This window comes from Eretmochelys imbricata, chromosome 23, assembly GCF_965152235.1.
Source record: "Eretmochelys imbricata isolate rEreImb1 chromosome 23, rEreImb1.hap1, whole genome shotgun sequence".
NCBI classification, from domain to species: Eukaryota; Metazoa; Chordata; order Testudines; family Cheloniidae; genus Eretmochelys; species Eretmochelys imbricata.
Window position 1 is genome coordinate 13,553,745 of NC_135594.1, and position 13,691 is coordinate 13,567,435.

At 57.1% G+C, this 13,691-nt stretch overlaps 2 protein-coding genes across 2 annotated transcripts in view; one reads left to right on the forward strand and one right to left on the reverse strand.

Moving 5' to 3' along the window:
* LOC144279010 (alpha-1B-glycoprotein-like) overlaps positions 1-7,008 on the reverse strand; it is a 78,925-nt gene extending 71,917 nt beyond the window's left edge. Inside the window, 3 exon segments of the mRNA XM_077840425.1 lie at positions 5,791-5,871; positions 6,649-6,684; positions 6,833-7,008. Of these exon segments, the coding sequence (XP_077696551.1) occupies positions 5,791-5,871; positions 6,649-6,684; positions 6,833-6,863 (148 nt within the window). The 5' untranslated portion in view covers positions 6,864-7,008.
* The window catches only part of LOC144279334 (alpha-1B-glycoprotein-like), a 937,253-nt gene that overhangs the window by 217,079 nt on the left and 706,483 nt on the right, over positions 1-13,691 (forward strand). The gene's annotated exons all lie outside the window — the stretch shown is intronic.

Consider the following 13,691-nt stretch of genomic DNA (forward strand, 5'->3'; position numbering starts at 1 on the left):
TCACAGACAACTGCTTGGAGATCAGGGTAGCTCCCTCCATAGGCAAGTCAATACCCCTGAAGGCACGTTTCCTTCACTGTCACAATTCTCCACCCAGGTAATAGGTAAGGTCCAGGGACACTCATCTTCCACTCTCCTCGCCTTCCCACCCTGCTGACTAGACACAGCCAGCGGCTCACAACGCTGCCTAGGCTCATCCAGACTTTCTTTACCAAGCACCTTGCCGCTCCCCACAGATCCCCTGCCCAGCATGTGTCTCCCCCCACTCAGCTGGGGTCTCAGCTCCCACTGTGCTCAGCACTGCCCTTGCTGTCCCAGTGGGGGTAGGCAGCGAGCTCGCTGCTTTCCTCACTGCATCAGAGCCAGCCTAATGCCCCCGCCACCCCCCCGCCCCCGCTCCAGCATGCAAGAGGGGTGGGGAGCATCTCTCTGTCCCAGGCAGCCCCAGGGGTCTGGTGCGATGATGTCCGGGGAGTGTTGACCTGGGAATGTGCCCTGGGGATGGGAGACCTGAGAGCCTGTCACCTGAGCCAGGAGGGGGAGGGGGAGGTAACACCTCTGCCCAGGAATGTGGACAGAGGCTGCAGGAGGGAGCCTGCTGGGGGGGTTTAGTTTTCAGTTTGTGGCTGGGTGGAGGAATGCAGGGAACCCCAGGGCTGGGGTCTAAGCTCCCTGCTCCCCCAGAAGGACTCGACTGAGGGGTCCTGGGTGTACCCACAAGCTCTGTTTTGGACTGTGTTCCTGTTGTCCAATAAACCTTCTGTTTTACTGGCTGGCTGAGAGTCTCAGTGAATCCCTGGAAGAGGGGTGCAGGGCCTGGACTCCCCCACACTCCGTGACAACTGGTGGCAGAGGTGCGATGTACTGCACCCCATGGATGGCGCTTCCTGCAGTAAGTGACTGGGGAACAGTAAAACGAAGGGGGATTGACGGGGACCAGGTGTGCTGAAGATTCAGAGAGAGACGGTTTCAGGGGGCGGTTAACCCCTGGGGGTGTGTGACCAGAGAAGGACTTTTGCAGTAACAGGGTCCCCAGGGGATTGCAGTGAGCGGTCCCAGGGGCGGAGGAGTCTGAAGCTCGACCCTGGTAAGGAGGTGGTGACCTCAAAAAGGACTGGCATACGAGGGGTTTTTCCTGGAAACCGTAGAAAGCTGTCCAGGCCTGCAAGTGGCCAGCAGGGAGATGTACGCTAAACGCCTTAAGAGCGACCTGGTGGAGCTGTGTGGTGGAGCTGTGCATCCCTGGAGCGGAGGCGGCTGGAATGGGAGAGGGAGATGAAAATGAGGGAGCTGGAGGATCATGAAAAACAATGTCAACATGAGCAGGAGGAGAAGGAGTGGGAACTTCAGGAGAAGGAGCGGGAACATCAGGAGAAGGAGCGGGAGCGTCAGGAGAAGGGGAGGCAACGTAGGCATGAGCAGGAGGAGAAGGAGAAACAAAGACAGCATGAACTGGAGCTGGCCAGGCTGAGGAGCAGTGGGGCCCCGGCTGCGGTGAGTGAGGGGGGACCCAAGTCGGCAAGGAGCTTTGATAAGTGCTTCCTGGCTCAGCGGAAGGAGGGGGAGGACATAGATAGCTTCCTGACGGCCTTTAAGAATGCCTGCGAGCTGCACAGGGTTGACCCTGCAGACAGGCTCCAGTTTCTAACCCCCTTACTGGACCCCAAAGCCGTGGAGGTGTACAGCCGAATGACGGGACAGAGGCAGGGGACTATGAACTGTTCAAACAGGCCCTGCTCCGTGAGTTTGGGCTGACCCCCGAGAGGTACCGGAGAAGGTTCCGGAGTCAGCGTAAAACGCCTGAGGTCACCTACCTACAACTGGTCAACCGGATGCAGGGATATGCCCGCAAGTGGACAGCTGGGGCCCAAGCTAAAGAGGACCTGCTTGACCTAATCGTGCTGGAGCAACTGTATGAACAGTGCCCTTCCGACCTGAGGCTGTGGTTGGTGGACAAAAAGCTCGAGAACCCTCAGCACGCAGGGCAGCTGGCCGACGAGTTTGTGAACAGTCGGTCAGGGGGTAACCGGGAGGAGTCCCAAAAGAACAGCCCCCCCCGATGCAGAGAGAGAGTCACCAGGGGGCCTCCCAGCGGGGAAATAGGGAGAACCCCCTCCATAGGGGAACGCCTGGGGTCGGGCCCCTCCGACCCGCTCGAGGGGACCAACGTGACCTGAGCTGCTATCACTGTGGCCAGAGAGGTCACGTACGGACCCATTGCCCCAGGCTCAGGGACAAACTGAGCAGACCCAACCTACCCAGGGTTAACTGGGTAGGGACTCAGCTGGACGAGGGGCAGATGACCCAGGCAAGGGGGGCTACCAGTTTACCACCTGCTCCGGAGGGAAGAGTACCCCAGGCCAGCTCCGCCAGAGGGCTGGAGGCTCTGGACTCAGGGTGCCCATCATAGAGGAGCCTTTCCAGAAGGTGGCCATGGACATCGTGGGGCCTCTCAGCAAGATGACCAGGTAAGGGAAGAAATACATTCTGATGGTGGTAGATTGCACCACCCGCTACCCTGAGGCAGTGCCCTTAGCTTCCATTGAAGCAGACACCGTGGCAGATGCTCTCCTGACCATTTTCAGCCGAGTGGGGTTCCTCAAGGAAGTCTTGACAGACCAAGGGTCCAACTTCATGATGGCCCTGCTCCAGTGCTTGTGGGAGAAATGTGGGGTCCGGCACAACTGGGCCTCAGCTTATCACCCCCAATCCAATGGGGTTGTAGAGAGGTTCAACGGGACGCTAAAGATGATGCTGAAAACCTTTATGAACCAGCAACCGCAGGATTGGGACAAGTACTTACCTCACCTGCTGTTCGCGTATAGGGAGGTGCCCCAGGAGTCTACCAGATTTTCGCCTTTCGAACTGTTATATGGAAGGAGGGTGAGGGGGCCCCTGGACCTGATGAGAGACAAGTGGGAGGGGAAGACCACTCCCGATGGTGCGTCAGTGGTGGAGTATGTCCTGATCTTCCGAGAGAGACTGGCTGAACTCATGGGCCTCTCCAGGGAGACTCTGGCCAGAGCCCAGAAGAAGCAGAAGGTCTGGTATGACCGCACGGCGCGGGCCCGTGCCTACGTCACCGGGGATCAAGTGATGGTTCTCATCCCCGTGAGAAAGAACAAACTACAGGCCGCCTGGGAGGGCCCTTTCAAGGTTTCAAGCAGCTCAGTGAGGTAAACTATGTGGTGGAGCTGTCGAACCGGGCGCACCACTACCGGGTGTACCATGTGAATATGATGAAGCCATATTATGACAGGGGGAATGTGGTGTTGACCGTGTGTGGACATTGGGAGGAGCAGGGAGATGACCCTTTAGTAGATCTATTCCCTGGGACCAGAGCTGGTTCCCCCCTGGAAACAATTCCCCTCTCGGATCAGCTAACCCCTGCCCAGCAAGCTGAGGACAGGGGGGTGCTGCATCCATACCAAAAAGGACGGGTCGGTCCGGTTCTGTGTGGACTATCGGAAACTCAATGCCATCACTGTATCTGATGCCTACCCCATGCCCAGGCCGGATGAGCTCCTAGACAAGCTGGGAGGAGCTTGGTACCTCACCACCATGGACCTTACAAAGGGCTACTGGCAAGTGCCGCTGGATGCAGATGCCCGGCTGAAATCGGCCTTTATCACCGCTCTGGGGCTCTATGAGTTCCTGACCCTGCCTTTCAGCCTCAAGGGAGTGCCGGCCACCTTCCAGCGCCTGGTGGACCAGCTCCTGAGGGGGATGGAGAGTTTTGCCATGGCGTATATTGATGACATCTGTGTCTTTAGCCAGACCTGGGAGGACCACGTGTCCCAGGCTAGACAAGTGCTGGACCGAGTCCAGGGGGCTGGGCTGACTGTAAAAGTGGAGAAGTGCAAGGAGGGGATGGCGGAAGTATCTTACCTGGGCCATTGAGTGGGGAGTGGCCGCCTAAAGCCGGAACCAGCCAAGGTGGAGGTGATCAGAGATTGGCCCGCTCCCCACACCAAAAAGCAGGTCCAAGCCTTTATTGCGATGGCAGGATACTACCGAAGATTTGTGCCCCACTTTAGTGCCATAGCCACCCCCATCACTGAGCTATGCAAGAAGGGGAAGCCAGACAAGGTGGTCTGGACCGAGCAGTGCCAGAAGGCTTTCCGGGCGCTGAAGGAGGCTCTGGTCAGTGGCCCAGTTCTGGCAAACCCAGACTTTGACAAGCCCTTTGTGGTGTTCACCGACGCCTCAGACACGGGACTGGGAGCGGTGTTAATGCAGGAGGATGAAAAGGGGGAGAGACACCCCATCGTGTACCTAAGCAAGAAGTTGCTACCCCGGGAGCAACACTACGCGGCCATCGAGAAGGAGTGCCTGGCCATGGTGTGGGCCCTCAAGAAACTAGAGCTCTATCTCTTCGGGCGACACTTCACTGTCTACACCGACCACTCTCCCCTGACCTGGCTGCACCAGATGAAAGGAGCCAACGCCAAGCTCCTGAGATGGAGCCTGCTCCTGCAAGATTACAACATGTATGTGGTCCACGTGAAGGGAAGTGCCAACCTGATAGTGGATGCACTGTCCCGGAGAGGGGGCCCTGAACTTCCCCAGGTCACTGGTCACAGTGACCTCGCTCAGTTCAGTCTCGAAGGGGGGAGAGATGTGACGATGTGGGACAGCAGGGAGGGGGGAGTGTTGACCTGGGAATGTGCCCTTGGGATGGGAGACCTGAGAGCCTGTCAGGTGAGCCAGGGGGGGTTGGGGCCAGGTGACACCTCTGCCCAGGAATGTGAAGACAGGCTGCAGGAGAGAGCCGGCTGGGTGGGTTTAGTTTCAGTTTGGGGCTGGGTGGAGGAACACAGGGGACCCCAGGGCTGGGGTCTAAGCTCCCTGCTCCCTCAGAAGGACTTGACTGAGGGGTCCTGGGGGTACCCACAAGCTCTGTTTTGGACTGTGTTCCTGTTGTCCAATAAACGTTCTGTTTTACCCTGCACCCCAACTTCGCAGTCAGACGTGACTCTCAGCCAGCCAGTAAAACAGAAGGTTTATTAGACGACAGGAACATGGTCTAAAACAGAGCTCGTAGGTGCAGAGAATGGGACCCCTCAGCTGGGTCCATTTTGGGGGGCAGTGAGCCAGAGAACCATATCTGCCTTTCACTCCATGTCCCCAGCCAGCCCCAAACTGAAACTCCCTCCAGCCCCGCCTCCTCTTCTGGGCTTTGTCCCTTTCCTGGGCCAGGAGAGCACCTGATTCCTTTGTTCTCCAACCCTTTAGCTCTCACCTTGCAGGGGGGAAGGGCCCAGGCCATCAGTTGCCAGGAAACAGGGTGTTGGCCATTCTCTGTGTCCAGACCCCTGCACACACCTGCCCTCTAGGGCTCTGCAATGATCACGCACCCTTACCCCACCACCTAGATACTTAAGAACTGCATAGGGGAAACTGAGGCACACCCACACTATTCAGACGAATGATTAAGAACAGTCCCGCTTCATCACAGCCAGTCTCCAGGGTCCGTTCACTCCCTGGATTCTCTTCTAGGAAGGCTGGGAGCCAGATTCTCTCCCCAGCTCTGGGAAGGGAGTGGGGTGACAGCAGGAGGGACGGGGTCCAGGGCTCCTGGGTTCTGTGCACTGCACCACCCCTGACTTGTAGGGGACTGTACAAGTCTCTACTACACACTGAGGTTTATAACCTTCAGCTCCGCCCGTCACCCCCTAACTGATATGTCGGCTGGGAAAGGCCCCCCCTGCTCTGCAGCTCCCCGGCCGGGCGTCCTCTCTGCTAGGCCCAGGGCTTTAAGCAGAAAGAACTTCATGCCCGGGTACCAACCCTCACAGCGGATGGTGATGCTTCCCCTGAGCGCCACCACCGTGCTGGACCAGATGGTGGGCGTGAGAAATTCTCGCCCTGCTTTGAACAAGAGACAGGAGTTAAACAAGGGAGACACCCCACCCCTGCCTCCCTCCCGCCCCAGTTCAGTTCATCTGTCATTCAGCCTCTCTGGGAGTCTGTCCCCTACCAGGGATGGCACTGCCTGCCCCTGGGGACAGGGGGTTCACCCATACGTAGCTCAGGACCCAGCTGCATGAGAGATCACCTGTCCCCCCGGCCCCACCTAAGGCCAGCCAGGGAGTCTGACCAGTGGGCCCCCTGCAGCTCTGCCCCCCGCCTCGGGGTTGGAAATAGAGTCTGTGACCCGCGGGAGTCACACAAGACCCACCTTCCCCCAGGCCTTGGGAACAGGGAGCTGTGAGTGCAGGGTAGGAAGCGGTTGGGGGTGGATCTCGGGACAGGGGTGGATCTGGGGGGTTCTCCCCCATGGCTGCTCTGACCGGGAACCTTTCGGTTCCCCTGGGGATCTAGAGCCCACGGACAGGCCCTGTTAGCGTTTGTATGAACTGAAATAAATCCAGGTGTCCCCCCCGCCGATCCTCACAGCCTGGGAGGGGTAAAACTTTGAACCAGTGAACGGTTCAAATCCTGGCTTCTTTGTCAGAGCCTGGGAGCCAGATTCGGCTCCTAGTTACTCCATGGGGTCGGGGCACAGGAGAACTGTGACGGGTCTTCACAGGGCGAGTTTGGGTTGTGTTTTCGGGAAGGTTCAGGGCTCGATTCCTCTTTTCCCCACCCCACGCACCCCCTCCCCCATCCTTGATGTTACCACCCTCCCCACAGACTGATACTCACCTCCCCACGCCCCGCTGTGCCCCGCCAGCCAGCAGCCTGGAGAGAAAAGTGGTGTTAAGGGGTCACATCCCAGAGCAACTAGATCCTACACCCTGGTCTCAGATCCCCACCATGGCCACACGCCCTGGTCTCAGATCCCCCCCGCCCCGCATGGCCACACGCCCTGGCTGTCTTCGATACTCACTGAGGAGGATGACGGTGAGAGCAGACGCCATGATGGGGCAGTGGGGGGCCCCCCAGCGCTGCCACCAACACCACAGTGTCCAGCTCCACCCAGCCTGAGGCCCGAGTGCGAGCGGAATGAGGAACTGCACCGGGGGCTGCAGCCCCAGGAAGCCTGTTTTGCGCTCAGCCCCTTTCTTCCCCATCAGCCGGTTTCTCTGCAATCTCCTGCCCAAATCTAAAGCAGTCAGAGCAAAGCCAGCTCCCTGCAACGCCCAGCAAACCACATTCCCTCCTGCAGCTGGGCTCCCAGCCCCACAGACACCGAGCCTCAGCTCCCTCGTTCTTGGGACCCTATTTACCTTGATGTTGCCGGCACCCAGTGCCGAGAGGCTGAACAACAGCTTGAGTGGTTCGTTACCCGGTGTGCTACACCCAATTATCACAACGGGGTGGAGAAGCAGAAAAGTTTATTTGCAGCTGCAAAAAGGTACAGGGAGAATAAAATCTCAAATCCTGCACAACAGAGCAGGAAGTTACACAGGCTTTTATACATCCTTTTTCTCAGCATACTTATCCAATAGCAAGCTGCCCCAAGTATCCATGTAGCCAGCCAATCCAGTTCCCAGCTAGTTCCCTGATTCTCTGTATCATTTGTTAAACTATACATAAAGCTGCTTTATTCAGCATTGTTCTTCCGTATCTCCCCTGTTTGGCCTTGCTTAGTTTCAGGCAGTCTGACTCTGCAACATATTGTTGCAGATTCTCAGCATAACTGCTGTGTGTGCCTCCAGGCGGGGGGGACAAGGACACTTGGGCCTAGTACGCAGAGCTGCTGCGAGTGTCTCCAGGCGGGAGGGGGGGCCAAGGACACCTGGGCCTAGGGCGAGGGGGTTTCATCGACACTCGTGGTCTTCCATCCCCTCGAGTTACCTAGTGGCCATGCCCCAGTGTTCCCAACACTGAGATCCCCCAAGACTGGGGCCACCCCACAAGGAAGAACACTTTTGAAAACTGTGACGAACTCCCATCACACAGAGTCCAGTCTCTAGGGTCCATTCATTCCCTGGGTTCTTTGCTGGGAGGGCTGGGAGCCAACCCTCACAGCGGATGGTGACGCTTCCCCCGAGAGCCACCACCCTGCTGGGGCTCACCCAGATGGTGGGTTTGAGAAATTCTCACCCTGCTATCGACAAGAAACAGGAGTTAAACAGGGGAGACACAGCCCCCCACTTCCCCTCCACCCCAATTCAGTCCATCCCTCGTCCAGCCTCTCTGGGAGTCTGTCCCCTACCCGGGTTGGCACTGCCTGTCCATGGGGCTCGGGGGCAGGGGGTTCACCCATATGTAGCTCAGAACCCGGCTGTATGAGAGATCACCTGCCGCGCCCCACCCCACCTGAGGCCAGCCAGGGAGCCTGACCAGTGGCCCCCTGCAGCTCTGCCCCCCGCCCCAGGGTTGGAAATAGAGTCTGTGACCGGCGGGAGTCACACAAGACCCACCTTTCCCCAGGCCTTGCGAACGGGGGGCTGTGAGTGCAGGGGAGGGAGCTCTTGGGGGTGGATCTGGGGGGTTCTCCCCACGGCTGCACTGACCGTGAACGTGTCGGTTTCCCCTGCAGGAACAGAACCAGCGTCTGTCGGGGCGGGGGAAGGGGCTGAAACACCGACACAGGGATCGCCCCCCACTCTCTGCAACCAGTGGTGGATCAGCCACTGGGCCTATGGGGCCTGTGTTCCCAGGGGCCCTGGCCAAGTGGGGGCCCCTGGAGCCAGGGGCGGCTCTACCAATTTTGCCACCCCAAGCAGTCGCTGCCGAATTGCCACCGAGCCCGAAGAGCGGCGGAGCTGCCGTCCTCACTCCCCATTGGGCCCCTGGCCGGGGTGTGGGGACAGAGCTTCTCCGGTCTTGGGGCCGCAGTTGGGGGGTGTCATGGAGTCCCCAGGTGATGCGCTGGAACTGCTCCCTACGAAGCCAGGCAGGACTCTGGGGAAGTCTCCTCTCTGGGAGGAGCCTGTCTGCAGGACACACAGCTCCCCCGGCTCCACCTTCCTGGGTCTGACCTCGGAGCATTCAGCCTCCTCTGCCCCTCCGTGCGCTTTCCACAGCGAGTCTGCCCACGCGGGGTCCTCCGGGCTTTGTCCCTTTCGGTGCCAGGAGGGCACCGGATTCCTTTGTTCTCCAACCCTTTAGCTCTCACCTTGCAGGGGGGAAGGGCCAGGCCCTCAGGTGCCAGGAAACAGGGTGTCGGCCCTTCTCTGTGTTCAGACCCCTGCACACACCTGCCCTCTAGGGCTCTGCAAGGATCATACACCCTTATCCCACCACCTAGATACTTAAGAACTGCATAGGGGAAACTGAGGCGCCCCCACACTATTCAGAGGAAACATTAAGAACTGTCCTGCTTCGTCACATCTCTCCCCCCTTCGAGATCGAACTGAGCGGGGTCACTTTAGCTGGTGACCTGGGGAAGTTCGAAACCACCAATGTTCCCATGGATGCCCCAGCATCTCTCCCATTCCTTGGTGGGAGTTACACCAGGCCCTTCCAGTTTCACACCCTCCCTTAGGTCGGGGGTGGTCGATAGCACTCGCAGGCCGCATGTAGGAAGGTTTATGTGGCCCGTGCCCTTTGGCCACCCCAAAACCCCAGGGGGTCAAAGTGGGATTGGGTCTTCTCCCAGCGCTCCAGTCTGGAGGGCTGCAATTCGGGCTCTCTTGGTTAAGAGCCCCCATCTTGACCTGGGCCACATACTGTTTACTTACAGAACTAGCATGGAAACATTCCTCTCTCAACAACCTTGTCTCCCCAACAAGCTGGCCAAACACAGCCACTTGGTTAGAGGACTGTTTAACTTTCTTAACAGCTTTCACTCCATCTGAGACCTTCTCAAAGCTCTCCACACATCTTTCAACAGGAAAGTCAGTGGATCCATTCACAACAGAAAATTTCTGGCTGTTAAGAACTGAAACTTTACGAGTTTAAAGTTTCACGAGGTGATGGGAGAGGGAGTTTGTTGGTACAGGGGACCCGCGAGGGAACTTGGGACCCCGGCTAATGGCCTGGAGAATGGAGACCCCAGCGACTGGTGACCGGGAGGCCCAGCTCAGGAGTCACAGCTGGGTCTGGCCAGTGGGAGGACAATGGGCTGAGGAGAGAGGACCCTGGTAACCGGACCAGCCGGTTCCAGCCAGAGGGGCCAGAGGACAGAAGAGGGGAGAGGAGGCCCAGGTGACCCTGTTTATCTGGAGAGAAGACAATGGACAGAGGCGGGCTTCTGGCCGGTGAGATCAGATGCCCAGTTATGAAGCAGGGGGGCTCGGGGCTGGAGGGAGGGAGCAGGCAGAGCCCACCTGGATGCAGGGCAGACTGGGATGTGCTGTGCTGAGGGAGGCCAGGCCTGAGGCCCGGAGAGTTTCCTGTGCTGCGTTCAGATGCTCAATAAACCCTCCTGTGTTACGCTGGCTGAGAGTCGCTCCGGGCTAGAGATCAGGGGGGCATTATTCCCTCTGGGAGTGGAGGCCCCAGGGCTCCAGACCGAGTGGACTCCCTGCAGGGACCCATGGCAGAGACAGACGTGCTAAGGCTCAGAGAGGTGCAGTTCTAGGAGGCAGAGGGGCCTAACCCCCGAGAGAGTGTCGACCCCCGAGAAGGGCTGTTGCACTAAAGGGGGTTCCCCCCAGGGACCGCACGGCCAAGAGTGGGCACCCCCTGGAAGTCCATGACAGGCCTCAATACCCCTGCTGCACTAGGGGGTGCTATGCTGCAGGGGAAGGGGCTAAGTAGAGGGGCAGTCTCCTCTGGCCGTCACTGCTGGCCCTTATACCCCAGTGCACTGCTTGGGGGGCGCTGTGCTGCAGGGAGTGGGGGCAGAGGTCACTAGGGGGCTCTCCCCTGGCCGTCAGTGCTGGCCCCAGTGCTAAGTAAAGTCCTGCAGAGAGAAATCCTACAAAACCCTGTGCAACAATTACAGCCGTGGCCATCTTCACATCCTCCCCGGTGTTCTTCGCTCCGATGGGACTCTCAGTAGACAAGCGTCGCTAGCAGGATGGTTCCTGCTGGGGTTTCCCTTGGGTCTTCCCTCTTTGATATTGTAGCTCTGACTACAGCTAACACATAAGAACGGCCACACTGGGTCAGACCAAAGGTCCATCTAGCCCAGTATCCTGTCTGCTGACATTGGCCAGTGCCAGGTGCCCCAGAGGGAATGAACAGAACAGGGAACCATCAAGTGATCCATCCTCTGTCGTCCTCCCAGCAAACAGAGGCTCGGGACACCATCCCTGCCCATCCTGGCTAATAGCCATTGATTGACGTAACCTCCATGAACTTATCTAGTTCTTTTTTGAACCCTGTTATAATCTTGGCTTTCACAACATCCTGTGGCAAGGAGTTCCACAGGCTGACTGTGCATTGGGTGAAGAAATACTTCCTCTTGTTTGTTTTAAACCTGCTGATTATTAATTTCATTGGTTCTTGTTTCATGAGAAGGAGTAAACAACACTTCCTTCTTTACTTCCTCCACACCAGTCATGATTTTATAGACCCCGACCAGATCCTCCGTTAGTTGTCTCTTTTCCAAGCTGAAAAGTTTTAATTTCTCCTCATACAGAAGCCGTTCCAGACCCCTAATCATTTTTGTTGCCCTTTTCTGAACCTTTTCCAATTCCAGTCTATCTTTTTAAGATGGGGTGACCACATCTGCACGCAGTATTCAAGGTGTGGGCGTACCATGGATTTATAGAGAGGCAATATGATATTTTCTGTCTTATCATCTATCCCTTTCTTAATGATGTCCAACCTTCTGCTGGCTTTTTTGACTGTCGCTGCACACTGAGTGGAAGTTTTCAGAGAACTCTCCACACTGACTCCCAGATCTCTCTCTTGCCTGGTAACAACTAATTGAGGCCCCATCGTTGTATATGTAGAGCTGGGATGATGCTTTCCAACGTGCATCACTTTACATTGATCAACATTGAATTTCATCTGCCAGTTTGTTGCCCAGTCACCCACTTTCGGGAGATCCCTTTGTAGCTCTTGGCAGTCTGCCTGCGACTTAACTAACTTGAGTAGTTTTGTATCATCTGCAAATTTTGCCACCTCACCGTTTATGCATGAAGGTGTGTCACGCACTCACAGGTCCCTGCAAGCTCTCTTGGCTCTGTAGGATCCCGGGAGGAACTCCCCTCCGTCAGACAGCCCTTCTCGGGGTCCACTCTCTGTTGGGGGCTAAGCCCTGGGTTCCACCGTCTCCTGGAACTGCACCTCTCAGAGCCTCCAGCCCGCCTGGCTCTCACCATGAGCCTCCCCCAGGGACTCTCAGCTGGCATAAAACAGGAGGGTTTATTGAATGCCTGGACAAAGCCCAGGCAGTTGTCAGGGGCTCGGGCCTGGCCAGCCTCAGCACCGTCCAGTTGGTCTCTCCCAGTCCAGGTGGGTCTGTCCCAGTCCAGGTGCAGCCAGACCCCTCTTTGTCCCCAGTACAGAAGTGACTTCCTTCCAGCTGACCCCCCTATATCACCTTCCCCACAGCCCCACCTCCACCCTTTGTCTTCCTTCTGGGAAAACAGATAGCTGGGGCCTTCTCTCTTCTGTCCTTTGTCCTCCCACTGGCCAGAACTGGCTGGCTCCCAACACAGGCTGGGCCACCAGGTCACCGGTTGCTAAGTTCTATCATGTCCAGGCCATTGTCCGGGGTCCAGGCTGCTGGGCGAGGCCACACCTGGCCCTCTGCACCAGCAAACCCCCTCTCCCACCACCTCATTACACACGCCGCACACAGGGGAAACTGAGGCACGCACAGTACTCATGCACAACACTAAGAAAATCCCCTGCTTCGTCACAAGGCGTCAACCCACTTTTCCTTAACTGCACTTCCACACACCATGATTATTTGTCTGCCCCATTTTTCTTAGGTTGTTTGTAGTTCCTTTTTGTCTCACGCGCAGCTGTGCATGGCAGGTACCCTGCAGTCAGGACAGACATTGTCCCATAACCTCACCTGTTGGCACATCTTATGCAGTAACCTTTGGTCTCAGCGGTTATTGCTAGGTCACTCAATCATCTAAAGCCTCTGGCCTAGTCTGGCGAAGCTAAAATCGTACAGGTCTCAATCCTATACTGCGCTAATCCTGCAACTCCAGTCGAAGGAGCATCCGTTGATTGTATAGGAAATAGCACATCCATTGGCCGTACCATCACATAATACACTGAGAAACGGAGGATAAAATGAAGGCTCCACACATAATCGGGGTGTAGTGAGCAGAGCGGCCTCCCTCTGGACTTGAGAGCGAGGGACCACTATGTTCCCCCCTGGTGGGTGGAGCCAAATGTGCCCCGCCCCCTTCCCAGAAGTACCGGGGCGCGGCAGGAAGTATAAAGGGAGGGCCCTGCAGGGGATGGAGGCAGATGTCTCCAGCCTGCTGCTGAATGCAGAGCTGACTCTGTGCAGTGCCCTGCCCTGCCCCCGGGGGAAACCAACCCTGGAGACGTGGTGCCAGGACTGTCGTCCGCAGTGTATCCCATGGAGACAAAGGACCCCTGGACCGCGGAACCCCCCCGAAGGCTGTGGTAGGAAGTAGCCAACGGACACCAGACTTTCGTCCGGTTTTGTCGCTGGAGCACAGGCTGGTGTGTTTGGGTAGGATCCCCACTGACCCAGTTGTGGCACTTCATATTCTCCATCGGGATATGCTTTTGATATGAATATGGCATTACTAAGTTGTATTTTATGCAAGATGGGTCATGTAAGATATCATTGGAAAGGTTATGATTTACTGAATGTGATTATCCTGTTTGTATGCATGGATCATTTCTGTATCAGTCAATATTCCTAACTTTAATGTACCAATTACAAAAATGTTTGCACCTGAGGAACGCCC